Source organism: Amyelois transitella, chromosome 27, assembly GCF_032362555.1.
Source record: "Amyelois transitella isolate CPQ chromosome 27, ilAmyTran1.1, whole genome shotgun sequence".
In the NCBI taxonomy this organism is placed as follows: domain Eukaryota; kingdom Metazoa; phylum Arthropoda; class Insecta; order Lepidoptera; family Pyralidae; genus Amyelois; species Amyelois transitella.
Genome location: NC_083530.1, coordinates 4,128,812 through 4,143,946, shown reverse-complemented (window position 1 = coordinate 4,143,946; position 15,135 = coordinate 4,128,812). Strand labels below are relative to the sequence as shown.

The window sequence follows — 15,135 nt, the reverse complement described above, 5'->3', positions numbered from 1 at the left end:
CAAATTACAATCATACACGACGGCAACCAAAATTGACCTACCTAGGTTCCTATGATACACCTGCGATGATAACTTAGTAACAATAAATTGACCTATGCACCTTTATTTTACGTGAATAATAAAAGAATTTGCTAAAATAACAAATAATATATCCAAATAATGAAACAACAATGCTTCCTATACCTATTTAATTAAGTATAATTTGGATATAATTATAGCAAATATTACGTAAAAAACAATGGAGAAAGATGCTAGGTACTGACAAACATAAAGTGTAATAAATAGTACTTACCTTATAAAATCCTTAATTAACACACTTAACATTACCTGTTCGAGTGTTGGGTTAGTTATTTAAATATAATATTACTACTTAACACCATATAAATGTACTCCGTCATCTGCAGAATTTTCCTTTAGGTAGTAATGCCGCCTCGAGTCCGGTGATATTAATAATCGTCAAATTTACTGAAATTGTTCATATTAACGCTGATCCACGTTAATTATTCATCCGGCTTCGGTTTTGGACCATGATGAGGACAACTAGTCCTGATTTATAATTTTTGACGAAATAAAACTTTGGACTCGATAAAAAGATGTGTATTCGGAAAAACGTTCAAAAAAAGGCGGGAAGATTTTTCTTCTTTTTTTTTTTTTTACAATGGAAATTGCGCACAGATAATTAATTGGCGCAAACACTCCAGGTTTTCAATTTCTCTTTACATTGTGATACATGACTGGGCCTCCATACAAAATCTACCAAAACAGCGTGTTATCACAAAAAATGGCCGCCAAGTCAGCTAATTTATGCATATACATCCATCTTTATAAAATAACGCTGATTTATGGTTATGCCCGAGTCAAATATTCTCGGCCAATTATACTTCTATCTACGTCGCACTAAGATAATACTTTTTCAAGCGCTTGGGGCTTATAATACCATGTACAAAGAAGTGTTCTTAATAATAAGTTCAAAAAAGGCCATACATCGACCGGAAAACTTCGAATAGAAGTTAAAATTGGAAAAACCGTGAAACCGGTTACAATTTCTGACCAGCAGAAGTAATTCTACATTTTCAATTTTCAATTAATCCGCCGTGTCCAATATTCTTAGTTTTTTATTTACAATTTCATAAATTACAAGAATATTTAATTTTTTTTCAAATATCAGTTTAATGCATTTTCTGGTTATTCCGTTGCAAGTTGTTTTGGGCATCAAGTTTGTTTTGTGCATTATATTTAATATCTAAAATCCTCAAAAGGAACATTTTCAAACGTTTTTTTCAATATTTATTGCCGAACAAACTTGAGGTCCAAGTCATAGGAGCCTTGTTAAAACACTTAAAGGCAGTACCTATACATATGCGAGCGACATGACTTAAGTTCAAATGCTGTACGTGAAGGGAGAAATAAAACAAAAAACCACTGTTACTTAAACTATGTCAAATTACGATAATGTAAATCGACATAACCAAAAATTAGTCTTCGAAAATTTCAGTTGTCATTTACCTCAGGTATCTAATCGTTTACCCTCATGTGAAACTATAGTCATGTCATTCGCACGCAGAAACAACAATTATTTTTCTAGTTCCATTTTAGGTTTGTACTCATTGTCGTGTCGTGATCGTGTCGTAATCGTGTCGTGGTCGTTACGCGCGCGTGTGGTTGTTGGCGGTGACGGGCGGCGCCGCTTCAGCCTCCTCCGCGTCCGCCTCCGCTTTTAACTTGCGGTATTTACCTGCGAACAGAATTTAGTTTAGTTTCTTGGAAGTTTTTAATATTTTTTTAGTATAATTAAATCGACTCGATTAATGTGATTGAACAATCACTAATCGACAATAATCACAGTTACTATAAACTTTTTTTTATACTTGAAGATAGTTTTATTCCGAAATGTAAACTAGCTTTTGCCTGAGACTTCATATGCGGGTAGAGTATCACGGTATTACATCATCAAATCTGGAAGTACATCATAAACTTCACCCTAGATGAAAATAAGCGTGTACAGACAGTTTTTTATTTAATTATTCTCCTTCAACACTTGGGATTCTTCTTTTAGAGTGTGGTCTAACAACATAATTGCCATTCATCTGAGTCTTCTCGCGTATGTATGAAGGAACACTCACGCGCAACTTTGACGAAGATGACGCCCCACCAAATGGACCAGCCCCAGCCAACTAGGCAGAAGAGCACCGTGAACAGCTGACCGCAACCCACCAGTAGATTGATCAGAAATGAACCTGTGATATGAAAAATGATAATTTAACATTTTTACTGTTTAAATAAAAGTAAAGACTTAATATTAGCTGATTGCAGCTGAACGTAGCCTTTCAGTGTTTCCAAGACTGTTGGCTCTGACTAGCCCGCAAGGGATAAAGACATATATATTATTTTTATGAAAGCGCAAGTAGAAAATATAAAACACGAAACACGGGGGAGTCCAAGCAGTAGAATCTTTAATACAATGAAACGTCTACCTCTAAGGGATAAAGACGTAATATATTAAAGGTCTGTCAAATATTAATATTACTTAAAAACAACTTACCTATCCTATGTTTGGCGCCGTCGTGCACTCCAAACCTGGGGATTCCAAAACACAAGCAGAACATTCCGCTGAATATAGTACCTGAAACAGATAAATTTGTCTCTTACCAATCAACCTTATTCATTTACTTTTTATATGTTTCGTAAGTACTACTTGAAAAAAAGAATAAATGTAGGTATCATTTTCTATTCTTATGTGAATTTCAGAATGTCCCAAGTCCCTTACATTTCGTCGGGAACACATTTAAAATTTTAGAATGCTACGCTCAGTACCTCCGGTCGTTCGTTTCTTCGTTGATAATAATGGCATCGAGATTCATATAGTGACAGTAAGTAAGTAAGTAAATACTTTATTGTTCACTAAAGGAGTACATTACAAATATAAAACAGACAGCTTAGATAATCACCTTTAAAAATCTACCATCATTAAGCCATACAGCTGAACGTAGCCTTTCAGTTCTTTCAAGACTGTTGGCTCTGTCTACCTTGCAAAGATTAGGTATATATCGTATGACTAGCTGTCTCCGCGTCTTCTTCCGCGTGGAATAGTTATTTTGGGCATCATTGAAGCCCTCAAATAATTTTCCCCGTTATTATTTTTCACATATTCCATTATTTCTTCGCTCCTAATAGTTGCAGCATGATGATAAAGCCTAAAGCCTTCCTCGATAAATGGTCTATTAAATACAAAAATAGTTTTTAAATTCGAACCAGTAGTTCCTGAGATTAGCGGGTTCAAACAAACAAACTCTTCAGCTTTATAATATTAAAGTATAGATTGACAATGACATTACAAGTGTTGATTCATTACCGAGTCCCGGCACCACGACATTGCAGAGCAGGCAGAAGTATGCCAGCACTATGGGGAGTACCGGGATCGCGCCGCGCATCACACTTGCATGTTCCACCAGGGTGGGGTCCAACTTCTTGCGGGTATCCTGGAAAATGATGTCTTTTGTGTTATTGTGAACTTGAAATTTACAGTTGTAGTGTTCGGGGCATTAAGGTAACTTCTAGAACTTATTAGATCGCAGGCGGAATATAAATAAATGAAATGAAATGACGACTAGACTAGACTATAACTGATTAAGATTCTAAATAACGATAATTACAATATTTTAAGATGCATAATTATAGAAATGAATAGATTTATTTTGAAAATTAGATAAAAAGTATCACTTATTGACGTCACATCACATAAATCTAATTATATCTACTACCGCTTCAAAAGCGCATGTGCAGAAGAAGCGGCGGAATAAACTACACTGCAGCATCCGATTTAAATTTCCAAACGACGAGACGACACACTCTTTATGAGGAATTTTAACAGGTTTTTTACCTCTATATCGTCCTCTTCAATATCAGTGTCACGTTTCATGAAATCAGTATTGATCACTATCTTCATTTTTCTGGAGGGCGCGGGGGACGGGGCGGGCGGGGCGCCCAACGACATTTTTAAGAGATAGGTTTATTTTATGAACTCTGGTTAAATAATAGTGTTATTTTTGATTAAAATTGATGCCACAATTACAATTTAATAGTATGAATATTTAATTTTTTTTTTGTAAGCCCGTATTTTTTTTAAATAGAAGTAGGTAAACGGTAAAAAAAATATTATAGCGCGGAACAGAAACAAACTTTTTTATGGTGTAGAACTTTTTGTTCAGCGGGAAAAATTCTAGTTTTTTCTAAAGAAAATGTTGTAGGTACGTATGTATTTCATCGACAATGTTTTCGCGATAAACACTCGAAATACACTAACACAAATTGATAATCCAAGTCATTTGCTTATTGCTATCGATTGTAAGACATTGTCCATGTAAACAAATGACCTTGCCGCTGGCTGACCTATTTCAATTCAACTATTAAAGAAAAAATAATTTTAATGTCAGATCTCAATCGAACGAGAACATTTCTCTTTCTCACGCGATAATTTTTGCATAGTTTCATGTTTTCGAGATAAAAAGTTGTAACTATATAATGATCATAGTTAAAAAAATGTCTTTAAAATAAATAACAATTTCATCATCTATACTAATATTATAGCAAAGCTGAAGAGTTTGATTGTTTGTTTGTTTGAACGCGAATCTCGAGAAACTACGGGTTCGAATTGAAAAATTATTTTTGTCTTGAATAGACTATTTATCGAGGAAGGTTTTAGGCTATATAACATCACGCTGCAACTACTTATAATGAGCAAAGAAATAATAGAATATGTGAAAAAAAAACGGGGAAGATTATTGATCAGCTTCAATTATGCCCAAAATAACTATTCCACGCGAATGAAGTCGCGGGCACAGCTAGTCGTTTATAAAACATTTTTGCTTAGAAGACGTGCGCGGCTCCGCGCGCGTAAAACGAAAAATTCCGTTAATTTCCGTGCCGCGGAAATTTCGATAAACCATCTCATATTGCACCCTTGATGTTGCACCCATGTTAGGAGCCTACATGCATAACCTCTACGAGTAATAGTTTAGTTTATAAGTTCTAACCTCTACGAGTCAGCAACCTGGGCTGTGTGTTGATATGGCAGTGAATCAGTCAGTCAGTGTATTCGTTTATATATTTTAACTATGCCTGACAAATATTTGCAACATTTACATTTAAAACTAACGTGTGTTTAACAAAAGGTTATTTTTAAATTACGAGGAAAAGTGCTTGAATTTCAGGTTAAAACACGAAATATTTTTATCTCACGATTTAACGGTCGCTTGTTGGGCGCCAACATTCACTGTCAACAAAAGTGATTTATTAGCTTCTATTTTAATTTTTCTAGATTAGATTTTAAGCATTTAGCAAATAAAATTTGCTTTGCCTTTGTCTTCTTTGCAATAATACTTATTTAAAAATCTGGTGGTCTTTAATATGGTTTAAGGTCTATCTCTCTTTTTGTATTGAAAATGTACTTTTTTTCATTTAATATTTTTACTAAGTATTTACAATGGCTAAATCCGGAAATGTATCCAGAAAAAGTTCTTTTTAATGTTATTATAATTTGTCGTGCCATGCCTACGTGATTGCAAATGAAAATTGTATGGTGGACGCTCGGTGTGACGGCCACACGTTGGGCGCCATATTTACCGTAACATTTTTATTTCAACATTTTGTACTTATTTATAAACAACGACTATTTAAGTCTTTTTTAATAAAAGGTCACGTCTTTGAACAAAGTCCTCATTGTTCTTTTTTAAACAAAAGCAGTTTTCTTTTTAAACTTTATTTCATTACTTTTTAAGTCTTTTTTAAGCTAATACGAGTACGTATATAATTTTTATTCTTTAGCGTTACCTGCTTAATTTTTGCTAGCTTTAGAGCTACTCAGAAGAAAAAACAGTAGTTCGAAGCGATACCAAGTGGTATTCCAAGTTGCCATGCACTGAACTGGGTAATTTTTTATAAATTAAATTAATTTATTTATAATGTATTAATGTATTTATAAATCGTTATATACCAGTTTAATGACAAGAGGAGAAAGAAAATTTTCTTTTATTTAGTTTGTCAATATTCTCTCGCTCGCTCGGTCAACACGGATCATTCTAACATGATTCGAAACGTCCGCGATAATATAAAGGTACGTTACGTGTGCGTTTTATAACTACATATATTATTTATAAATAGTATAATGCATTCTCAATCTCTCGCTTTAAAAATTAACTTAATCGATTAGCGGCATTAAAATTAAGAATCAAGTGGCAGTGTGTAGTGGAGAACGGTGTTTGTTCGTCCGGATATTCGTGTTGGCCGTCTCATTATGCGGCCGCTGATATACTGAGAAGGGGCTAAGGTCGGCCTCACGAGTTCACAGTGACTTAGACTTGAAAAGAATTCCATTTAGCGTATTCACATATGTTTTCATTTCTTTCCAATGTTTGTGTATTACGGTTTTATCTTCTGGTGCTGTCCACATTTTGTTCGCAGCTCTTCAAGTTTTTGCTACATATTTTTTTTGTAAAAAAGAAAAGGTAGGTAGGTAAGTAATTTAATATTTTTTAAACGGATAACGACATAAATCTCGAAAAATCTCAGTTTATTCCTGAACCCGGAGCCCGGGCCGTGAAACATTACATAACAATAAAAAAAACTATGAGTCTTAGTTCTTTCGTGATCATGAAAAAAGTATAGACAAAAACATAAAAAACACTTAAATCTCGTGATTTTACTGGTTTATTTTCGGAATCTACTCGTATCTTATATTTTTGTTGCTATAAATAAACTACTACGGTAGGTATTTTCAATTAAAACACCTTTTAATTTAACATCCAACCATAACATTCCCATTTCGAGGTTACAACCTCACACATTGTAATCAAATAGTCAGAAAACATTACATTAAATTAATATTACTCTAATTATAACCTCTTGGCGTGCGGCCGCAAACTAAATTGTCCGCCATCGACTTAGTATGCACATTTTTTACGCGTTACGTCATTTCTTACCCTTTGTATTAGCGCCTTGTTAGGTACTAACTTCGTAGAAATTATGAAAACTTTAATTACAGTTATCGTCCTTGAATTTCTAGTCTTATTATTTATCCTAGTCTGGTATTGAAAAATATATTCTTTGTTCGTGGGAGCGTGCCGTGAAAATATAACTCGAGCCGTGTGGTTCCCGGCAGTGTCGCGTGGTTTTTGGCATTTTAAAGTAGTACCACTTCAGATTTCCAATATCTGTGACCCTGTATGGCCCTAGTAGAAAATTATATATTTTCTTTCCAGGCGATAGTCCTGGTTACATCCTTACCCCTCTCTCTGGAAAGGAGCCCGGGGTGCCTTTGTCCATGATCCTAGTAGAACATGATTTACTGGACCAGTTCAGTTACCTGCTGATGTATCACCCTTTTTCTTAGAGTTAATCCCAGCCGCATCCTTCTGGAGAGGAACCCGGGGTGCTTAGATCATGATTCTTATGGGACATGATGTACTTCTTTCTCCTGGCAATAGATCCAGATACATCCTTATTTCTCTCTGTAGAGGAAACTGTTTTCACATGATCCTAGGGGTAGTTTATGATATACATATAGTACAGTTACCTCAGGCGGCAGCGTGGGTGACAGGCTTTTGTTCTTGGAGAACATGCTGGTGCGGCGGCTGGAGGACTGCTCCGAGTGTCTCCGGCACGAGCCTCGCAGCCACGTGCAGAGCCGGGTGCAGCAACTAGTGGAAGGTGTGGTTTTAGTATAGGGCCTCGGAATCGTGGGCGTTTTGAGGTATGCTATTTTTTTTGTAAAGTTATAACATAGACCTGGGACAATTTTCGACAGAAATAATTGGTATCTATTAAAATTTAAAAAAAAATATATTTTCCCATTTCCTATACAAAGTGGCGTTGGTATAAAATTAGTTTGTTTTTGAACAGTCGATCTGATTCATGATCGTAAAAGCCATTTGGTTTAAACTGAAGAACTTTACTTTGGAATCGGTTTTCCTAAGTATTAAGAACCAGGCAACTTAATGCAACAGTTGTAATTATTGGTGTGGTTCCCCTTTAAGTTTTAGAAAGGAGAAAAAGTGACGTAAGTAACGACTCTCTTTTGCATAACCTAATCATGATTCTAAGTGAGTTTGGATAAAGTTCTTATTTCCATTAGCGCCTTTAACGAAATCCATGAAGAGGAGATGGAGTGATACTATTTAAGGGCTAGAAAATACACGGTACAATTTAAACTCACTAACTAAAGACTATAAAATCAGCAATTGAAGAAAATTTCTAGGTTTAAAATTAGAAGTGTGCCTGACTGTCACAAGTGCATGGCGCAGGTAATCATGAAGTTTCAAGTTCATCACTGCGGACTCTGACGTCACGAATGAACTTCGTATAAAAGACATTCAGTCGGTCCCGACTTTTTGGGAACAGACTACTCTATCTTTTGTCTGTGGAAGATGTGGGGATTTATGACAAAATGGTTCCATAATGCTCCTGGCGTTAGTCCTAGACTTGTCCTTATCTGTCTGGAGAGCAGCCTGGCGTGCTCCTTTGACCACGATCTTTGATTGGGAAAAACAAATATTTGACCATTTGACCTCCGCGACCCGAAGAGGAACCTGATCCAGCTGGGTACATGGTAATTGCAGTGCTTATTTCCTTGATAACCTCTTACGCCACCCCATTGTCATTGTTAACTTACGATTTGACTTACGATGATGGAAGACATTACGAGGACATCTGACCATGGTATATATATCAATTTGATGCAATATAACCTAGGTTTTCCTGCAATGGTTGCCGAGATCAAACCGGAGTCGCTTCTTGTAAAAACCTGACTTACTCCTAAATTGTGGTCATATGAAGACACCTGTCTACAGAGGAAGAAACCAGGACAAGATGTTCGATGTAAAATATAATAAAGAATAACCACTTACTTCGCTGGAGGCCTATCACTTAAAATGCTGTCTCTCCTCTCAACCTCAGGCCTCCTTTTCCCGCAGCAGCCCGTATCAACAACGCCCGGCACGGCAGCGACGTCGCCGATATTCCGCGGCTGGATGTCCGAGACATCGCTCACGCGCCGGCGCCGGCCGCAGCACCCGCAGAAGATGTCGCGGACTTTTCGTTTGCGTTTCGTTTCACTCTCGAATTCTATTGTCGATGTCTGTAGAGGTAACAATAGTTTTTATAAAGTGCATTTATTGTCTTTATCCCAAGCCAACAAAGTCTCGAAAAGACATGAGGGCAACGTCTCGCTGAATGGCTTAAGGATGAATTGAGATTCAGATATAACGGGTTGCTAACTCATTGCCTAAAATAAAAATCTCAAGTTGTTAAGCCATTCCCTTGATTAACTTAAGCGGCCGGCACACACTATTTTCCGAATGCTGGATGCATGATAATTACTTGATAAATAATACGTACCAGTATCATAGTGTGAGTAATGTTATAAATACTTTTTTATAAGAACTGAAAGAGTCAAGTGACAGATATCTTCATCATTGACAGATTCAAATGTCAAAAGGTGGACATAAAATAAACTACAAAATTTAAATGTGTTTTAATTAAAAACTTAATTTATAGGTGGGAATGGGAAGAAAATTTAAGAAATTTACCGGCCTGGCCCGTGATTAATTTTCGGTTAAAATGTATGCCAGAGAAATTTTTGAAGTTAATATTGTATTGGGGTAGTACTGTATAAACCCACTTAATTTATATCCTTTAGTTGTTAGTTAGAGAGAGATAAATCCTATACTGCTGGAAACCACACTTCCAACAACGAAGTTCTAATAACAACGAAACTAAAAATACTAATAATATTTATTGCATTCCATAAGTTTACATACCTACATGATGACAAAAAGAATATAGGTATAGTCCAGATATGGGCCCGCCCCGTCGGGGACAGGAGGTAGCACGCTAATTAATCTGCTTCGTTATAATTAGAACTTCGTTGCTTAAAACTTAGTATAATCTCCAAAAAAAAAAATGTCACAACAATTACCAGTAATGACTTTCAGAAATATGCTCACTTTACATTTATAAAATTTTGTAATACCTAAACTTTGTTTTTTTACTTTTGTCACAACTGCGACAAAAAAGGAGTTCCTTGAAACGTCACTTTTTTTTAATCTCAGTCCAGTTATTATTATGAAGTTCACACGTCCTTTCCCGCGGAACTCAAGTTATGATTTGCGAGGTACAAAGTGGTAAAAGTGCCTCCAAATTTCGCGTGACTTGGCCCGTGTTCACTAAAATGATTTTTATTACTTTTATTTATTTAATTCGCTTCCAGAAGCGTGGCGGACGGCAGTTAATAATTTCTTTGGAGATCCGCGAAAAAATTAATGCTCCATTATTTTTTCGTGTTTTTTGCTATCAGTACCACAGAGATTCAACTGTTGTTAAAAGCGCAGAGTTTACATCTTTCCACTTGCCAAGACCCCCGCTTTTGCTTTATACACAATAATAACTCTATTAATGCGACCTCGTCGGTTTGGGGAACTTTGGACCTGTCCTTTTGTCAAGACATCCCCGATTTGATCAAAGGAGGTATTAATAAAAACGTAATAAGTGTGTGGACTATACAGTTGAACTATTCAGAAGACGAACACACTCAAGGCATCCTCAAGAAAAGGAGTTTTAGATAATTCCACGGGAACGATGTCTCGGGCAAAAACTAGTAAGTAATATAGTCGTTTTTCATATTCTTAATCACCAAGGTGCATTAGTTGAAAACAATGCAAAATTATTCAAGAAACTTAAGTTATAAATTCAAAGTAAACGTTTTAAGTAAAGTGCAAGTATCACGGTGCCCTTGGCTTAACGTGCGGTCACGCTTGACGGTTTTTGTAGTTCTCCAAGCAAGACAATCAATTATAAAAGTTAGTATAGTTTACTTTAATTTTCATGGTCAGCGTAAAACACAGAAACCTGACCGGCCATCAATTTAAAAAAAAAGCATTTGATCAATAGTGAACAAGTGACCTCAATAAAAAAAACTCTTGTTACACTATTTAAGCAAATGATGATATCAAGTTACCTTCCCTGCCGCCTTTTCGATCTCTGTTTCATCTTCTTTCTTCTTACAGCAGTTCAGCTTACTCAATGTTCCCGTCTTCTGCGCTTCCACATCCGCCATCTCTGTCTCATCATCGCTCTCCCCCTTCACGCAACAAGGACAGCACTTGTTCTTGCACTTCCTCATGAGTCGAACGCATATGTTTGGCTGCTTCGTCGACTCTGGCGTCGGCTCTTTGCTCTCATTGGAAGACGTGGTTTTTTCATCTCTAGAATGCTTTCTATTGGTCCGAGCTGGTGGTTTTGGTGTCGTGCTTGTGCTTTGCGGAAACCTGGTTTTGAAAAGAAATGTTAATTACAGTATTCTTCTTTAATTAAAGTGTTCTTCTTACTCTTAATGTTAATGCCGGTTACATCATCAGCTCTCGAGAGAGGAGCCCTCGGGCTTCGACTGTATGATCCTGGATTGGATAAGTCAAGTTTTTACACGAAGCGACTCCCGAGTGATCTCCAGTTTGGTAAAGAACCTTACACATTAGGTCATGGTAAAAGCTGCACAAAATTAATGTGCCTATTCCCATAGTCGCCTTTTACGACATTCATGGAAACGAGGTCAAGTGGTATTCTATTACAGTGCCAGAAATCATACGGCACAAGAAAATAAAACATTTAGATAGGAAAATCCGCTAGTACTAATCCATGTGTATAAATGTGTGTATGTGCTATGTGTGTGTATATCTAGTAGAACTGATCTAAATCGCGTATAATTTGTTATTTCTAGTGGAGCAGTAGTGGAACTGGCCCTAAAAAACGATTTCACAACATTGAGAACGATGCGCGTGACGAAGTCACGAAAAGTTAGTTACGCAATTACGCATCTATGTAAACTAAAATAACGTACATATCATAATTTAAACTAGTTATATTGAACATCATTCGGCATGCTACATAGAGTAACATTATTATTTTACATTCCATAGACAATAGACATGCACGTATTTTTGTATTAAAAAAATATTGTTCGCAGACCAAACAGTTGTGAGCAAGAACATGCGATAATTTCGTTCGAAACAAATTGGTTAGTTTACCTTAACAGCGCCGATTGGCCGGGGTATCTAGATGGAAAGCAAATTCTGTTATAATAACGCTACAAAAATAGCTGAAAATTAGCCAATAGGGCAAGAACACGCTTAAAAGGCCAATTACTAAATGGTTGCTCCTTATTCCATAAGAGTTTTACATTTTTGTAGGTTATGAATAAAATATAAAGTAAAATGCCCAACACCAGGACCTGCAGAGTCGATAAACTTGCTAAAACGTAATAGATATACAAATAAAAAGATAGATAAAGTAATTTTTAAATACTGAAGGCATAGGCAGAAGAAGTACTTTTTGGCGCCCAACGTGGTAAATTTCTCCAAAGAAAAAAAACAATTTCCAATGCTCACTTTACATCGTGAAGCTCTCGTCTAATAAAGTTTTGTAAAAAATAAGAATTCAACGTCATTTCAACGGTTATATAATCTAAAAGTTCGAAGAGTTAATTTTGGAGGTTATATTTTGATTACGGCAAGCAATTTAGTTGACGATCTGTGACTGTGAATAACTAGTTTTATGGTATATGTAAATGAAGTGAGGTTTTTACTGTTATTTACGATATCAGATACGTAATCGCTTTTCTGGCTCACTTGTTGTATGCACGTTGTGTCGCTCACAGGAAAATGAATGTGCTGCAGTATTTTAAAGTAGGTAATGAATCTGCATGATTTCTTCTGTCGAAGTATATGTCTTGTAACTTGTAACTACCTTAGGGTGTTGTTAGAGTGTGCGATTGAGATGCTTAGAAACGAAAACTTGTTTTGAGGATGAAGCAAAAATAAATAGAAAGGTGATAATTATACAAAGCTAGCGACGTTATACATATAAACCTTGCTCTTGAATCACACTATCTATTAAAAAAATTGCATCAAAGTCCGTCGTGTAGTGTAAACATTTAAGGCTACATACACACAGACATAGGGAAAGACGCGGGAAGCGACTGCTTTATACTATGAAATGATGATGAGAAAGAGAGCAAGCATGTAGGTTGATAAGTTACCCGGTATTATCATTGTCGTACCGCTTTGGCAGCAGTTCGTTTGGCAATATGTACACAGTCCTATTATGAATCATTGTAAATCATTTATCAAATTATTACAAAACACACTGGCCACTATAATCACAATAGAACTACTTGATTCACATTTTGAAAACGTGTAGCGAACTTAAAACTTTGAAAATCGAACGTCACTGTCCATAGACGCGTTGAACTATGTCACTGGCAAAGAAACAAAGGTTATGCGTCCAGAAAGTTTGTATTTTTTTTAATTAGGGTTATTTTCCCGCCATTGTTCGTTTTTAAAGTACGGGCGAGGCGACCGGCACGCGAGGCTAGACTGTTACTGAACCAATTTCTTGAGGGTTGGTTTGAGTGCCAAGAATTGCGTTACGTGGATTTTTGTGGCGTGAGCCGGTCTAATGAGGGTTGTCGATACAAAAGGTCGCATGCAGCGCTAAAAAAGGGTAATGTGCAACTTAAACCTCAGAATGAGGAAAAATGTGCACGAAAGTGTTACCTTAAAGTGTTTTTCTAGTGACGTTTTAAAGTTTAAGGTTAGCAACAAATGACAACAAAGTCAAATCTTGTAGAAGGCACGTCTAGTAGGAGAAAAAATAAAAGTAAAAGTTATTATCAAGTCTGTAATCTCCTTGATTAATATATGTTGTCGAATTACCTACCTAGTCGCCAAAAAGTTCGTGAATTATTCTCAAAAGTATTAGATAATGACGAACGAATTATTGGTACTTTCGCTGTGGACGTGATCTTTTACGCGATATTATGCGATGAGATGGACTAAAAGTAACTAATCTATACTTCACTTAAAAGTAACATAATTATGTGAACTATTTTTTCTGATTTACACGAGTCTCGAATTTACTATGGGACTAGCTCGAACTGTGTGATGAGAATCAAAAGCGAAATCGTTGACAAAAGTCTAGCTAAAAATAAGTGTATACGCATATGATCGAATTTCTGAAGTATTTTGCTTCTTAGTAAACATACTTTAAGCAATCACATAGTATTCCAATGTTAGGTACGCTAAATAAACAATATCACAGCTAATAAGTGTATATTATTACCTATTTAACGTTAGCAAGGTCATAGTGAACCACGTCGTTATTGTTGTGGGCAATAAAAAAACTGCGTAATTATATAGGTAGGTACTTGGTTCATTATAGGACTAAGTAGATTTCTATAAATAAATATCAGTTTTCTCATATTTTTACTGTAACCAAAAAGATGTAGAAACAGGGAGACTGATGGCTCTACCTACCCCGTAAGTTATAAGGAGGTGATATGTGTTAATCTCTTTGAAAGTGCAGAGGTAGACTTTTCAGTACCTTTTATCGGCTTTTTATTCCTGAAAGCTCTTGCAGGAGCTAAGCCCAGAAATTTAGCCATTAAATAAATTATTTAAGATAGTATACCATATAATAATTTTCTTTAACGCAACTTGGAGCCTAACGTGGTACTCCTTTGGCGCAAGTTGGCGAGCCCAACGTGGTTCTCCTTTTGTGCAACTTGATATCCAACGTGTTACTTGCGTTACTTGGCGCCCAACGTGGTACTTATTTAATACAACTTGGCGCCCAACGTGTTACGGATTCCTTCATTATGTACTTTATTATTTAAAATGCTTTAAAAATGTTATACTTATTTATACCCACGATATACCTGTTTTAACCCCAAAAAGAGTCTTCTCTTTCAATGGTAACAATTTTTGTAAGACTGTAAAATTTGTTTCTAAAACCAGAGGTTTTATTTATTTTGGACTCTCTTTCATTTTTGCGTGTTCCTCAGTTGCACCCATCAACCTATGCTTCAAGTCCGATATAAGAGATATATGTTAATAAGTCAACATTATACTTTTTTTATAATTACGTTTGATAAATGATATTATATTAGACGTCAGGTAGTAATGAATAACTTCATGGCATACTTTACCTACAGTAAAGAGTAATAGGTAAAGTAAGGTTGATGATAAATTGCTTTTACGCATCGGAAATTAAGATGGGTTTGGTTAAGTGATTCTTGTTAAAGCTGACCGC

General features: G+C 35.9%; 1 protein-coding gene across 2 annotated transcripts in view; it reads right to left on the bottom strand.

The window, feature by feature from the left end:
• LOC106130404 (protein stum) overlaps positions 1 to 15,135 on the bottom strand; it is a 57,196-nt gene that overhangs the window by 4,120 nt on the left and 37,941 nt on the right. The window contains exons 4-10 of one of the 2 annotated variants that reach the window (XR_009657431.1): positions 11,009 to 11,318; positions 8,901 to 9,130; positions 7,571 to 7,694; positions 3,353 to 3,479; positions 2,543 to 2,623; positions 2,124 to 2,237; positions 328 to 1,735 (exon numbers count right to left, since the gene is read on the bottom strand). Coding sequence is in view for 1 of the 2 variants with exons in the window: in XM_060951996.1 (XP_060807979.1) it covers positions 1,647 to 1,735; positions 2,124 to 2,237; positions 2,543 to 2,623; positions 3,353 to 3,479; positions 7,571 to 7,694; positions 8,901 to 9,130; positions 11,009 to 11,318 (1,075 nt within the window). In the remaining variant the exon portion in view is untranslated. Of the gene's footprint in view, positions 1 to 287; positions 1,736 to 2,123; positions 2,238 to 2,542; positions 2,624 to 3,352; positions 3,480 to 7,570; positions 7,695 to 8,900; positions 9,131 to 11,008; positions 11,319 to 15,135 lie in introns of those variants that run through there. The other variant, XM_060951996.1, reaches the window with a different exon arrangement.